Source organism: Vombatus ursinus, unplaced genomic scaffold (genome assembly GCF_900497805.2).
Source record: "Vombatus ursinus unplaced genomic scaffold, bare-nosed wombat genome assembly UNPS02014884.1, whole genome shotgun sequence".
NCBI classification, from domain to species: Eukaryota; Metazoa; Chordata; class Mammalia; order Diprotodontia; family Vombatidae; genus Vombatus; species Vombatus ursinus.
The window spans coordinates 5861581-5877406 of NW_020954662.1; the positions used below are offsets into that span (position 1 = coordinate 5861581).

A 15826-nucleotide genomic window follows, 5' to 3' on the forward strand; every position below is an offset into this window, starting at 1 on the left:
GAGAGAGAGAGAGAGAGAGAGAGAGAGAGAGAGAGAGAGAGAGAGAGAGAGAAGCAGCAGTGGCATCATGGTAATTAAAAAAAATTACTACTTAGAAAAGGCAACGGGGATCAAGGAGTATTCCAATTTCCCTTTCTCATTTGAAAAAACAGGCAATATTAAAAAACCCTGTTCACATTTGGCATTGCAATAATAGTAACAATTGTCTCTAATAGATCTTCCCCATTTTAGGAGATGGTCTTTCTATGGCCCCCCTGCCCCAAATCATCCAATCACAGAACTGGAGGTAGAAGGGACCTCTTTGACTGTCTAGGCCAACCCGCACCTGAACATCATCACCTTGGCATCGTGTTCAAGAAGTAGTTCTTCCCCCTTGGAGATACCCGGTGAGAGGTAAACCCCTGCCTTCTGAGGCAGTCTATTTTGCTTTTGGACAACTCTGATTTTTTTTTTTTGGTGATTTTTTTTTGAGACTGGGTCTCCTCTCCAGCAGATTACAAATGGCATCAGCTACTGATTCCACAGCTGATCTGCATGGAAGCTTTGATCTGGGCAGGGCTGGTTCACCATACCATAGGCAGCTTGGTGGCCCTCTGTTCCTGGGGGTTCACCATACTGTCAGCAGAGAGTGCAGGGACCTGGTTAGTTTCAGTCCTCCCATAGCTCAGAACTCCTGAGCTCAAGGGATCCACCAACCTCCACCTCCCAGGTAGCAGGAATCACAGACGTCCCCTCACACCCAAGTAGCAGCTCTGAAGGTTGGGAGGTTTTGCCTTGTAGCACGGCTAAATCTATTGCCTTTCACTTCTGCCCGTTATTCCTAGGTATGCCTTCAGGAGACAAGCAGAGCAAGGCTAACCCTTGCCCTGGGTCTCCTCCAAGCTGAAAATGTCCAGTTCCTTCAACTGATCCTCCTAATGTTGAGACCCTTTATCCCGTTGCCCTCCTTGACTCTCTTCATCTTATCGACATCCTTCGCATGTGATCTGATCAAAGTAGAAGACAGCAGGGCCATCAGCTCTGTATTCCTGGAAGCTCTACCTCTCTTAATGTGGCCCCAAATTAAATTAGTTGCACACTAGAGTGTAATACAGTTTTTACGAAGCACTTTAACATCCATTATCGCATCTGTGCCTCATAACAATCCTAGAAGGTAGAATTATGGTCAGTTAGCTAATTAGTCAATAAATATTGAGCACCTACTATGTACTGAGCATGATACTCAAACCTGGGATTACAAAAAGAGGCAAAAGACTGCCCCTGATCTTAAGGAGCTCACAATCTAATTGGGGAGGCAAGAAACAAACATATATGTACAAACAAGTTACATGCAGGATAGATAAGAAGTAAGAAAGGGGAGGCACTAGAATTAAGAGGGGGTGGAAGAGGCTTCCCGTTGAAGATGGGACTCTGGTTTGGACTTGAAGGAAGCCAAGAAGGCCAGGAGGAGGATTTGAGGAGGGAGAGCATTCCAGGAATGAGGGACAATCAGATACAATGCCCAGAGATGAAAGATGGAGTGTCTTGTTCATGGTACAACAAGGAGGCTAATGTCAATGGATGGAAGAGTATACGGTGGGGAGTAAAATGTAAGAATACTGGAAAGGCATGTGTTTGGGTGGAGGGTAGGTAATGAAGGGTTTTGAACACCAAATAGTGATTTTTGTGTTTGATCCTGGAGATGACAGGGGGTCACTAGAGTTTATTGAGTAAGGGAGTGGCATGATCAGCCTGGCATTGTAGGAAAATTACTTTGGCAGTTGAATGGAGGAATGACTAGAGTAGGGAGAGACTTGAGGGAAGCAGACCCACCAGTAGGCTATTTCAATAGCCCAGGTGTCAGATGATGAAGGCCTGCATTAGAGTAGTGGTGGTATCAGAGGAGAGATGGGGAAATGTTCAAGAGATATTGCAAAGGTGAGATATAGAGGTCTGGGAAACAGATTGGATATAGGGAGTGAGATATAATGATTTGGGGACTGGGAGGATGGTGGTGCCCTTGATAGTAATAGGGAACTTTGGAGGTATGGAGGGTTTAAGGGGAAAGATAATGAGTCAAATTTTGGCCATATTGAGTTTAAGAAGTCTAATGGAATCCAGTTTGAGATACCTGAAAGACAGAGATACTATATTGGAACTCATCAGGGAGGTTAGGGCAGAACATGTAGATTTGAGAATCACCAGCATAGAGTGATAATTAAATCCGTAGGAACTGATGAGATCACCAAGTGAAGTAGTATAGAGGAAGAAGAGAAGGTAGCCCAGGACAGAACTCTGAGGGACACCTATGGTTAGAGGGAATGATCTGGATGAGGATCCAGCAAAGGAAACAGAGAAGGAGTGATCAGGTAGGTAGGAGGAGAACCAGGAGACCGGTGTCCTGAAAACTTAGAAAGAAGAGAATATCGAGGAAGAGAGGGTTGTCATTAGTGTCAAAGGCTTTCAGAGGGGTCAAGGAGAATGAGGATTGAGAAAAGACCATTGGATTTGAAAATTGAAAGACCACTGATAACTTTGTAGAAAGCCATATTTGGTGGAATGATAAAGTCAGAAGCTGGATTGTTAGAGGGTAAGAAGAGAGTGAGACGAGAGAAAGTGGAACCACCCACTATAGATGGTCTTTTAAAAGAGTTTAGCTACAAAGGACAGAAAAGATGAAGGATGATAGCAGGGATGGAAAGATCAAGAAAGGGTTCTTTGAAGATGCAGAGACAAAGGCATGTTTGTAGGAATAGGAAAGGATCTAGCAGACAGGAAGAGATGGAAAGTAAATGATAGAATGAGGATGATGGAGGGGGAAATCTGCTGGAGAAGACAGGATGGAATGAGATTGCTTATGCAGGTAGAGGATACAGCTTTGCTAAAGAGTAAGACCACTTCTTCATGTGAGTCAGGGGTAAAGGAGGAGATATTGGCAGGAGGCATCTGAGTGATAGAAGATGAGGAAGAAGAGAGAAGAGGGAGTTCAGGGCAAGTGGTCTCAATTTAAATACTTCAAAATATTTAAATTAAATAAATTTAAACACCTCAAATAAATTATGAGGTAAGGGTCTCAGCTGAGAGAGTAGGGAAAGGAAGAGCCATGGGAGGCTTGAGGAGGGATGAAAAGATTGGGAAGAATCGCTGTAGAGAGTGGGATAGTGAGTTGATGAGGGGAATATAGAAGAATTGCTTAGCAGCAGTGAGGGTCCAGTCGAGGTTGTGTTACATAAGTTTGTAGTGGACCCAGTCAGCACAGTTATGTGATTTTCTTCACCTTCATTTAGCAGCACATGTGTAGGAGTGAAGGTGGTTGATGGTAGGAGTAATCCAAGGTTGAGGCCTGGCCAGGCACAATCAATGACATAATGGGAACTCATATCACTGATTGTGCCCTGCAACTCAAGAGAAGAGGACAGTGTAGAGCTGAACTTGTTCCCCAAGGGGTCAAAATAGGGTAAAGAGGAAAGAGTGGCTAGTACAGAATGATGGCCTGGGAGGAAACTGAGGGGTCAAGGAATTGGAGATCATGGTATGGACAAAGAGTAGGGTTTGGTAAGGGAAGATAAAAAGAGAGGTAGAAAGCCTTTAGATTCCAGGCAATAAAAGGATTTCAGAATTTTTGAACATGGAGGTGGTGCATTTGTAGAAGATGGCAAAGTCAAAGGTATGAGCATCTTTGTGTGTTGCTTAGGTGAGGTCCTGGGAAGTGAGTAGGTTGAAGAATTGAGTGGTTGGGGAATTTGAGGGAGAAATCCTCTAGTATGAGGGCAGAAGTTGGGGAGGAGAGAAAAATTGTGAGCCAAGTACTAAACTCATTAAGGAAGGAAGGGAAGTGACCTGGAAGTCATTAGACAACAGCTGTAAAAATTTTGATTGGGTGGTAGATATGAATTGCATGGACCTCAAAGGAGGAGAGGTTGCTGAGTGATCTAGGAAGGGGGAGAAACTGGAAATGGCACTGCAGAATGAGGATTATTCCAACTCCCAATCCTCAACCAGTAAGCCAGGAGAATGAATGGAGAAGCCTTCAGTCCTGGAAAGGGTGGCCAGGAAAGCTTTGTCATCAGGGGGCATCCAAGTTTCAGTGATTGCTAGAAGGTAGAAGGAGTGGGAAAGGAAAAGATTTGGGATGAAGGGAAGTTTGTTGTCTATGAAACAGGCATTCCAGAAGGCACAATGGAAGAGGTGGTTGGTGTTTGCTTGGGACTTTGGGGTAGGAGAATTGAGAATTGAGGAGAATTGAGAAGGGAATGGGAATAAGAAATTGGGTGGTAGGGGATGGAGTTTGAATGATGACCTCCAAGGGCTAAGAATCATGGGGATGTGCAGGGTATGACTAGGTGTGAGTGTGTTCATCACTAAGGGGAAAAGTGCTCCTCCTCTTCCCAGAAGTGATGGAGATCAGGCAGAAAACAAATACAGCATGAAAGGGAAGGTACGTGGTCAGCTGGGAGGCTTTGTTTCACTAATGCTCTTTCTTCTGAAGCCTGGAGATCAGGCAGGAAATAGCTTAGCTGGAGATAAAAGTCAAACCTGCATAGTAGAAGATGGAAAACCAGCTCCCAACCAATTTTTGTCTTATAGAATCATAGAATGTCAGAGCAGGGAAGGTCCTGAGAACACAGAATATTTGCATTCAAAGGAACCTTCTAGTCACCTAGTCTAATCCTCTATTTTATTGCGGTGATAGCTCAGGTTCATAGACAGGAAATGACTTGCACAGTCACAGAAATGGTTTGTGGCAGAGTTGAAACCACATAACCCAGCTCTGCTGACTTCCAGCCCAGAACTTCTGAGTCTATCACATGATGCTGCTTCTGTATGATAGAAAGAACTGGAATGTAAGTGGAAAGAATGAGCATTGTTATCCCATTTTCCTCTAACTCTCTTACCTGATTTTCAAAATCCTTTTTGAGCTTTTCCATAGCCTGAGACCAATTCATATTTTTCTTGGAGGCTTTGGATGTAGGAGCTTGGACTTTGTTATCTTCTTCTGAGTGTATGTTTTGATCTTTCATGTCACCATAGTAACTTTCTATAGTCAGAGTTTTTTCTGTTGTTTGCTCATTTTCCCAGCTTATTACTTGACTTTTAACTCTTTGTTAGGGTAGAACTCTGCTTCCAGGGTGGAGGGTGTACTGTCCCAAGTTTCAGGGGCTTTGTGCAGCTATTTTCAGAGACACTTCTAGGGACCTGTAAGTTTTGAGTTCTTCTGAGGTGGTATGATCTAAGGAGAGATGTTTATTACTCTCCTAGCCTGATTACCCTGTTTTACTAATGAAGGAACTGAGGCCCAGAGAAACTGAATGACTCGTGCAGGATTTTGGAGCAAGTTAGTGGCAGAGGCCCCATGTCCTGACTCACAGTCTAGCCTTCCTTTCACTAGCCCAAGCTACTTATCAGTGAAGTTGTATGACATTGGGGGTTTATCACAAATTGTAACCAACTCTAGCTTATGTTAAACCAAATCTTTTATCCTTGAGCATAGCAGGGGTAAGGGAGAGGGGGTGAAGTCTGGCTGCCACCTAGTGTGGACAGCTGACTGCCAGCCTTCACAACACAGGGAAAGAGGAGGAACTTTTTCTTCTTGGGACACCAACCCTCTCCTTCTCTTCCCTCCCTGGGAGCCTCTTGGTCATTAGCTAGCTAATGTTGCCAGAAGTGAGGGCTGGCAGTCAGGGAAAGTTTGTAAATTACTTCTCAAACATTATCTCCTTGGAGCTACCTGTAAAGTAGGTATGACAGGTATTATTACCCCCATTTTATGGATGAGAAAACTGAGGCTCAGAGAGGATGTGTGGCCCACAGTTACACAGCTAGAAAAAATGTTGCAAGAGGGATTTGAACCCAGATCTTTGTGATCTCAGTCTAATATTCTGTCTCCTCTGCTATGGTGCCTGGATCATAGAATTCGAGAGCTAAAAGGCATCTCACAGTCACCTAGTCCACCTGCCTATTCAAAGAGGACCTGGATCTACAGTCTACCTGACAGATTTTGACCCAGCCTCTGCTTGAAGACATCCAAAGAGCAGGGGAGCTCCCTACCTCTCCCGGTAGGCAGTCCTCATTATTAAAGAAGTCTCTCCTTTGACAAGTCCTTAAATTTGTCTCTTTCTGCCCCTTAATAATTGAGTCAGCTGCTACGGCTTAGAACTGAAGGCTAATGAGGATAAGGTCATGGTATCCTTAGATCAAAGCTGGAAGGGACCTTAGAATTCATTTACTTTATACTCCTCAGTTTACAGGTGAGGAAACTGAGACCCAGAGAGACAAAGCAATTTGCCTAGGGTCACAGCAATAAGAAGCAACAGAGGGGTTCTGCCTACAAATCTGCCTCTTGTTTCATGACTCCATGCTGCCACGGCTCCAATTCCTGGGTGGGAAATTCACAAAGTTCATTTGTTCGTTCATTCAACATTCATTCATTCATTTGTTCAACATTTATTCAGCACTCACACATGCATTTATTCATTAGTGATTCAATAATTCATTGGATAATCATTAATTCATCCATTCAACATTAATTAATTAATTCGCTCAGAGTCCATTGATTCAACATTCATTCATTCACATGGCATGAATTCTATTTCCACACTCTCCCTGTGCACAAACTTTAGTCTCCCACCTTTGTGTCTGGGTACCCAATGCTCTGAATGTTCTCCCTCTTACCTCCCCCTGGTAAAATCCCTGGCTTCCTTCAAAACACACCTCCTATGTGAGACTTTTCCTGATTTACCTGTCTCTCCTATGCCCAGTTATTAGCAGATGTCTCCTTTCAAAATTTCGTTGTGTTACTACAAAGTTGATAGGTGGTACATTGCATAGAATTTTGGATTGGGAGATAGGAAGAGCTGAGTTCATATCCTGCCTCAAATGTTCCTAGCTGTGTGACTCTGGGCAAGTCACTTCACCTTGGTCTGCCTCAGTTTCCTTATCTATAAAATGAGGATAATAGCACCTACCTCTCAGTTGTTATGGGGTTCAAATAAGATAATATGCTTTGTAAACTTTAGAAGTCTTTCCTAGTCGTCCACAATCTCAGTGCCTTTCCTCTGAGTCTATGCCCAATTTATCTTGTATGTATCTTGTTTGTACTGAGTTGCTTTCATTCGGTCTCTCCCTTCCTTCTCCCCTCCCCCATTAGACTGCCCTGGAGAGTAGGGACTGTCCTTTGACTTTCTTTGTATCTTCAGCACTTACCACAGTGCCTAGCACATAGTAGGTGCTTAATAAATGCTTGAGGGGGAGTGAAGGAAAAAAAGAAATTTACATGGTAACTTTATTATATATTTAAAAGGAAAAGCAAGTTGTACATAACAGATTTGCAGTTTCATGTGTAATCCTTTTTAAAATTATATTATGAAAATTATTGTTTTATTGTTTTATTTCATAAATTTCATAAATTGTTTTACTACATAAATTAAAAATTAAATAAATAAATATTTAAAAATGCTTGACTGAAAGAGCATTATCTAAATGTTAGCTAATGTTATTGAGCACATTTGAGATTCATTTCTTTCTTTTTTTTTTTTTGGTAAGGCAATCAGGGTTAAGTGACTTATCCAAGGTCACATAGCTAGTAAGTGTCAAGTGTCTGAGGCCTGATTTGAACTCAGGTCCTCCTGATTCCAAGGACAGAGCTTTATCCAAGATTCATTTATTTCTATAGCAGTCCTATCTCATCAATAGAATGTAAGCTCCTTGAGGTTAAGGATTGTTTTAGTTTATCTTTGTACTCCTGCACCTGGCAATGGCACCTCGCACATAACAGGTGTTTAGTAAGCATTTACCACCCTACTACCCCCCATGTACCCAGAACTGTGCAAAGGCGCCGGGACAAAATGAAAAACAGAAACAGTCCGTGTCCTCAAGAAACTCATGTTCTATTGGGGGGGGGAAACACCATACAAATTAATTACGTACATACAAGGTATAGACAGAGTAGATGGGAGCTAATGTCAGAGAGAAGGCACTAATAGCACCATAGATTTGGACAGAGTCTTAAAGGAAGCCAGGGAAACTTAGAGGAGGATGTGAAAAGGGAGAACATTCCAGGCACCAAGGACAGCCAGGGCAAATGCATGGAGGTGAGAGACCAACGGTCATCTATGAGGCCAGTGTGACTGGCCCACCTCCAGTAGAATAGAAACTCCTTAGGGAAAAGGGTTGCCTTGTTCTTATCTTACTGTGCCCAGCACATAGCATAGTGAGTGGCATGTAGGAGAAGCTTAATCAACCAGCAGGTATTGATTACTAGGTTCTTATGTGCTAAGCACCAGGGGTACAAAAGACGACACTTCCTGCTCTTAAACCTAATGGGGGGAACAACATGTAACGAAACAGGTACATCCAATACGCACACAGACTAAAGAGATAGGAGAAGGGAGTTAGGTGAGGGCAGCACAGCTCATTCATTTTTCGGTTGTGCTAAGGAAGGTTTTTAAGTGACAAGTTCCTTAAGGGCAGAGATTGTTCTCTCCCTGTCCCTCTCCCAGTCTCTCTGTCTCTGTCTCTCTGTCTCTCTCCCTGTTCCCTTCCTTGTCTCTCTCTCTCCCCCACGTCTCTTTCTTTCTCTGTCTCTCGTTTGCTCTCTCTCTCTTTCTCTCCTTTCCTCCTTCCCCCTCCCTATTTCCCCTCTCTTCTTCTCCCTTTACCTTTCCCCCTCCCTCTCTTTTTTCCTCTTCCTGCTCTGCTCCCTCTCCCTTTCTCTTTTCTAGCAATAGAGGAGGTGGGTGGGGTGGGATTGGGTCAAGAAGACCAGGAAAAGTCTCCAAGATGTGAGTCTTGAAAGAAGCCAGGGATTCTAAGGGTGGAGGTGAGGAGGGGGAGCACCCAGGACCAAGGCAGGCAAGGCATGGAGATGGGCTGAGGAGTGCCATACAGGAAGAACAAGGAGACCTGTGTAAATGGATCATAGAGCGTGTGAAGAAGACCAAATTGTAAAGGGCTCCGAATGTCCAACAGAGGACTTCGTACGTGATCCTGCAGGTAATAGGGAGCCACTGCAGGTTGTTGAGTTTGGGGGTGGTGGGATGATATGGTCAGACTGATGTTTTAGAGAATGCCGTTGGGTAGCTTAGCGAAGGATGCTTTGGAGCCGGGAAACCAATTACCAGGCTGCTGCAGTAGTGGGATGGAGAGGTGCCAAGGGCCTGAATTAGGGATGGCTGTGTGAGTGGGCAGAAGGGCAGGCATGTGAGAAATACTGTGCAGGCACATTCAAACTGAGCAGACATTTAAAGAGTACCTAGTGTGTGCACTATGAACACAGTTATTAGAGAGTACTTTAAAAGCCCCTACTATGTATGGAACACTATGAACATGAATCAGTTTTAAGAATCACTTAACGAGTACCTACCATGAGCAAAACTCAAATGATCTCTTCCCCAGCCACCAACTGTCCTCTGAAAAGGGCATTTCAGGCATTAATCAGCAGGTAAGGGAAGGTTTGGAGGACCGTACCTGAGCTACTAAGAAGTGTTAATTGGCTCCCAATCTTTCAACCCCTTCAGCCTGCTAACGTTCCTGGCTTGCATTGTGTCAGCTGAGTTCTGAGCCCCCAGGCTCACAGCTCCCTCCCTCTCTCCCTCACTCCCTCCTTCATTCCAGGCCTCTCCCCTCCCAGCCAGTGGTTGGCACAGAAATGACCCACCCCATGTGCCCATGGCCTAGCTTGAGGCAGTCACCTGAATGCCCGCAGGCTTTCTCCACCAGACTTCTCTCCAATCTTATTTCTTTCTTTTTTTGTGTGTGAGGCAGTTGGGGTTAAATGACTTGCCCAGAGTCACACAGCTAGTGAGTGTTATGTGTCTGAGGTTGGATTTGAACTCAGATCCTCCTAATTCCAGGGCCAGTGCTCTATCCACTTTGTCACCTGGCTGCCCCTCCCAATCTTATTTTTTGAGCACAAAGATGCAACCCCAACTGTTTCCCCCTTTCCACATAAGCCCTCAGCTGAGTCCCCATAGAAAGGCAGTCACAGAGGGGAGGGAACTCTGGAAATAGACTCAGAACCGTGGGATCTCAGAGTTGGGAGCTCAGAGGACATCTGATCCAACCTTGTTTTTGAACAGGAATCCTTGACTAGTCAAGAGACCCAAGTTCAAATACAGGTTTTGCTGATTTTTAGATTTTTAGCTAGTTGACCTTGGGCAAGACTGTGAAGGGCAGTTAGGGGGCGCCATAGTGCATAGAGTGCCAGGCCTGGAGTTGGGAAGACTTATCTTCCTGACTTCAAATCTGGTGACCCTGGGTAAGTCACTTCACCCTATTTGCCTCAGTTTCCTCATTTGTCAAATGAGCTGGAGAAGGAATGACAAACCACTCTAGTATCTTTGCCAAGAAAACCCCAAATGGGGTCACGAAGAATTGGATGTAAGTGAACAACTGAATGCCAAGGAGTCTGTGAATTGAGGAGTTCCATAGGCTCAAGGGACCTTAGCAAGCATGGAATCCAGCCTCCGTGTTCCACGGCTCATAGGATCATAGCTCCAGAGCTGAAGACGGGACCTCCGAGGCCCTCTACTCTGACCTCCTCCTTTCACAGATGAGGAAACTGAGGAAAGTGCCTGTCACACAGGTAGTGAGTCACATAGCTGGGATTCAAGCCCGACTCTTGATAATGGTGCTGCTGATGCCTGCTTCACAAGGGTTGTTATCAAGACAGAGCTTGGTAAACCTTAGAGAGTTATTGAAAATGTGAGGTGTTATGGTTGTTGGTAACACTCGGAGCACCCAGACCGTGCACACGTAGCTCTGCCCGGCTCTGTCCTACTCCCTTTCCCCCTGCCCTGCGGCCAACACACACACACACACACTCACACACACACACACACGCACACACACACACACTCTCACTCACTCACTGACTAAATGAATGTTGGCTCATTTAACAATCCACAGCCCGCTCAGGAAGGAGGGGGACGAGACCGACAGGTGGAGGGCCCTGGCACAAGGCAGATTCACCGCAGAACCCCTCCCACTCCCTTTGAAATCCTCCACCCCATCCCACTGCGGAGTTCGGGCGGAGGGACTGGAGGACTGGAGGACTGCCGGGGAGAAGGTCGGGGGACAATTTCCATTCCTACAAGCTGGCAGTAGGCACAGCCCCACGCCACTCCACATCCTCCTTGACCGTCGCTGGATAGAAGATACCCCGCTCCCTCGTCCCCGCTCCCCTTGCGCCCCATGTCACTTACACATGACGTTGAGGAAGATGTTGCCGGACGCCAGGACCACCTTCTCCCTCGTAGCTCGGTCATAGATCCCCACGTGACACTCATAGGGCCCATTGTCGGAGATCCGGACCTCGGGTAGCCTGGGCATGTGGTGGAAAGAAGGAAGGAGGGAGAAAAGTAAGATGAGCGTGAAGACTCGGGCGACGGTGGTCTACTTGGAGGCTACCAAGGGAATGTTAGTGGAGCAGTAAGGAGCTACAGGCAGGCGCCACGGGGTGACACAGAAACAACCACCGGCGTGCTCCCAGAGGAGGGGGCGTCTCCCTCTTCTCATCTGCTTGGTCACTCCCATCCCTTTATAAGGCTGGCTCACTGCTCTGGGCCCTCCCTCCCCTTTCACCTCTACACCCGCCCCCACCAAAACAAACACCCACCCCTCAAAACCAAAACCAAAACCAATAACAAATAAACCAGCAACCCAAGGGGCCAAACCACAGGGTAGAGGGAGTTAGAACACAGAATGTCAGAGCTGGGAGGGCCCTTAGAACACAGAATGTCAGAGCTGGGAGGGGCCTGTTTAGAAGATGTGTAGCTGTCCTTTAGGGGAGGACATTTGGATCAACCTTGCACCTGAACAGGAATTCTTGACTAGAGTCTCTTCACTGTTGACCCAAGCTCAAATTTAGGTTTTGCAGCTTTCTAGCTTTTTGACCTCAGGCAAGTTTGTGAAACGAAGGGCTTCCTAGGATCAAGAGAGGTTAAGGAGAGTCTGAGAGACTGTCGGAACTGGGAGGTACCTGTTGTTCTTTCCAGCTCGAAGTTTGGTCCCTGGTGGAAACTGAGATGCACTTAGGGAAAATGCCTTGCCCAAAGTCATAAAGACAGTGTCTGGGGGCTTAGGACCTCCGAAGGACACGTCTGGGGGAGTCTGACCTCTGCCTTCGTTCTCCTCCTTTTCCTTCCTAGAAGCACTTGTCTGCCTTGGTCACTGAGGAGGCAGGCTCCTTTCTGCCCTCTTCACCAGGCCTCCCCTTGGCATCCAGACTGCCAGGTAGCCCCTGCCTATACTATTCCCTCCCCTACTCCCTGCCTCCCCTCAGGAGAACCTTCAGGACTTAGCTCTAGCCAGCTTGTTATTATCAACCACTTCATCTGAAGACTCACTTCACTCTTCTGATTCAACTCTGTCTCTGCCTCCTCTTCATCTTCTGGCTCCTTGCCTTGAGACTCACTGTTCTCTGGATGAACTACCTCATCTGAAGTCTTTCTTTTCATCCATTGTTCTGCAGATCCAGCTAAACTCTCTCCCCTTTAGGGAGCGAAGGAACCCAGGAGACATTAACATGCGGCACAGAGAGGGTGGGTGGGGCCTTGCCTCCAGCAGAGGCAGGAAGGACCGATTGTATGTCATCCCTGATGCTGTCTGAGATTACTGAATACTTATTGTGGAGAATCTCAGTCTCCTGGGGCTCAGGGCTGCAGGGAGCCCCAGGGACTCTGTCTGCCTCTGCTTCCGTCTTGGTCGAGCAATCTGAGTCACCCAACAAGTGACAATAATGATGACAGCCACCCAGATGATCCATATTGGTGAGAGGTACACAGGTGATGTGTTGCAGGTGATATAGAAGTGGTATGGATTGTAATGGCATGTGTAGATGACAGATACCTAGATATACTCAAGAGACACATGAAGATTTCTGTTTAGGGAGAGAGAATAGATTTAGAGCTAAAAGAAACCTCAGAGGTCATGTGGTCCAAATCTTTCACTTTGTAAAAGAGAAAACTGAGGCCTGGGTAAAGGAAGTGACTTCTCTGAGGTTCCAGAGATAGAGACAGGAATGGGATTTGAACCCAGGTCCTCTGACTCTAGAGGCTTTGTTATTTCCACTGTACTACATTATCTCTCTGGTAATATCTCCACTATGCACATGTCACCTGTGCAGCTATTGATCACGGGCATACCAATCATCGCCTCCTACCTAGCTTATATTATCTATAGAGCTCAGGTGCACCATCAATGTGGGCTTCGGAGACTCCAATGTAGGTGATTTGTGTACAGGTAGCAATTATGCAGGTGGTATGAGTTGATGATTGACAGACAGGTGATGTGTTGGGGTGATTGATAGGTACGCAGGTGATACATGTAGGTGAGCAATAGATACATAGGAGGGGGGATGTGTGTGTAGCTAAGCTGAGTGATAGGTGGTGTATGCAGGTGAATGATAGATGTATAAGGGATTGATCAAGCAATCAAGCAAACAACACATGCTTATTAATAAGCACCTACTATGCAGCAGACATTGTGCTAGGCTTTGGCAATACAAATGCAAAAATGAAACAGTCCCTATCCTTAAGGTGCTTACAGACTAGATCTGTGATTTTATTGCAGTAACAAACTTCCAGATGAGGAAACTCCTTTTACCAATGCAGGCTAGCACCTCCTCTGCAGTATATAATCTTAGAGAGTTGCCTTGAGCACTGATAAATTAAATGACTTGCCCAGGATCACACAACCATTTGGTGTCAGAGGCAGGACTTGAACCCAGCTCTTTCTGGCTCTGAGGTCTACTTGCTATCTACCTTGACATAGCTGTCTCTTTACTCAGGGGTTGAATAGAAATACATGCAATATATGGCCAAGATAAATATAGTACAAGATAATTATTTGTAGGGGGAGGAGCCTCTTGCCGCTGCAGATCAGGAAAGGCCTCCTATAGGAGGGGGTGCTTGAGCTGATCTATGAAAGAAGCTAGGCATTTGGAGAAACAGAAGTGAGAGAGGAATGCATTCCAAGCATGAGGGAAAGCCTGTGCAAAAGCATGTAGATGGGAGAAAGGAGTCATGTGTGAGGAACAGTAGGAAGGAACAGAGATAAGTGATAGATGACACGTGGAGATGAGTGATACAAGCACAGGATTTTTATGAAGGTGACTGATAAATACCCTTTGGATATATGATCAAAGTGATAGGTGGGTGAGTGGCATATGATATGAAATAGAAACAGAAATTATCTTTTATATACATATATAATATAAACATGTATTGATTCATAATTACATATTTAAGATATGTATATATAACATCTACATATGTATATACATAGATATTTTGTTATAGTTTAGTAATTTTTCAGTCGTATCAGACTCTTCATGACCGCATTGGGGTTTTCTTGGCAAAGACACTGGAGTGGTTTGCCTTTTCTTTCTCCAGCTCATTTTACATATAAGGAAACTGAGGCAAACAGGGTTATTAAGTGACTTGCCCAGGGTTACACAGCTAGTAAGTGTCTGAGGCCAAATTTGAATTCAAGAAGAGATTTTGAATTCCAGAAGAGAAGTCTTCTTGACTCCAGGCCCGTTACTTTGTCCACCGTCCCCACTTAGCTGCCCCTATACATACACTCACACAGGGGCCTGGTTAGTAGTTGGATGGAACACACACACACACTATGTATATACATATATGTATATGTACATAATATGTATGGATATAAAAGTATATGTATATAAATACAATGCATATACACATATAGAAGTGAGTGGTACATATATAGGTGGCATATGTAGGTGAGCAGTAGAAGTATAGGCGATATGTAGGTGACATATATACAGAGTTGACTTCTGCAGGGGACAGGTATACCTGTATTGAATACAGGAATGAATGAAAGAAAGAATGAATATTAAGGATTTGATGTGTGCCAGGCATATGCTAAGAACTAGGATACCAAGACAAAAAGGAGAACAGTCCCTGCCCTCCAGGGGCTTATATCTTAATAGGGGAAGACATTCCCTCCAGGGGACTAGTGGCCAAGGAGGAGGGTTTGGGGCTGGTGAATAGAGTTGGAGAGCATTTGATTGTCACATCTTTCCCAGGAATAGGGGGATATTGTTTTGATTAGTGTTGGGGGAGAGGGGGTGGCATGTGTGATAACCCGGCCACAAGCACATGCTGCCCACCTGGTAGAACTGCCCCAGCAGAGCAAGGCCAAGCACAGTGTTCCAATTACGCCTTCCTCCCTCTCCTTTCTACAGGCTCATTTCTACCTAGGACACAAGTTGTATTTGTTGCAGCCTGGCTCTCTTTACCCAATCTTAGCTTTTACCTCAGCTGCACCACTCCCCCCAAAGTGGATTAAGCATCCCAGTGAGATTTTTCCCCCAGGAACTGAGTGGCATTGATCTGCTGACTGGTTACCAGGCCATCTAGAGATAACAGGAGGCTGGGTAGGGGCTGCTTTTCACCAGCAATGGGCTGCAATCAATAAACTATTAATAACTGCAAAGGTTTAGGGAGAGATCAGCGTAATGTAGGTTAGCGGCAGGAGTTTACCAGCACTGATGGTTTTTCAGAAGGGCAAGTCATTATGTTATTGCAGGAAAAAGTACCCAGGAATCAGGTATCCTGAGCTATGCCTTGGCTGGTCATGAGAGGGTTCAAAGGAACAGGGATGGGCTTTGGGGACAGCAGTGGCCATGGAAGCCCCAACATGGCTTTGTAGAGGGTATGGGCCAGGTGTACTGGCTCTCTGAACACCTATGTCTGTTTTACTGGACAAATTTGTCTCTGAGCCATAGATTCTGAAAGTAGGAAGGGGGCTTAGAATATAAAATGTTCGAATATAGGAAGTCAGAGCTGGGAGGGCCTTAGAACACAGGATGTCAGAGCAG

General features: G+C 45.4%; 1 protein-coding gene across 1 annotated transcript in view; it reads right to left on the bottom strand.

The window, feature by feature from the left end:
• LOC114028538 (immunoglobulin superfamily member 21) overlaps positions 1 to 15826 on the bottom strand; it is a 161730-nt gene that overhangs the window by 71817 nt on the left and 74087 nt on the right. The window contains exon 2 of the mRNA XM_027842808.1: positions 11181 to 11299. Within this exon, the coding sequence (XP_027698609.1) occupies positions 11181 to 11299 (119 nt within the window). The remainder of the gene's footprint in view (positions 1 to 11180; positions 11300 to 15826) is intronic.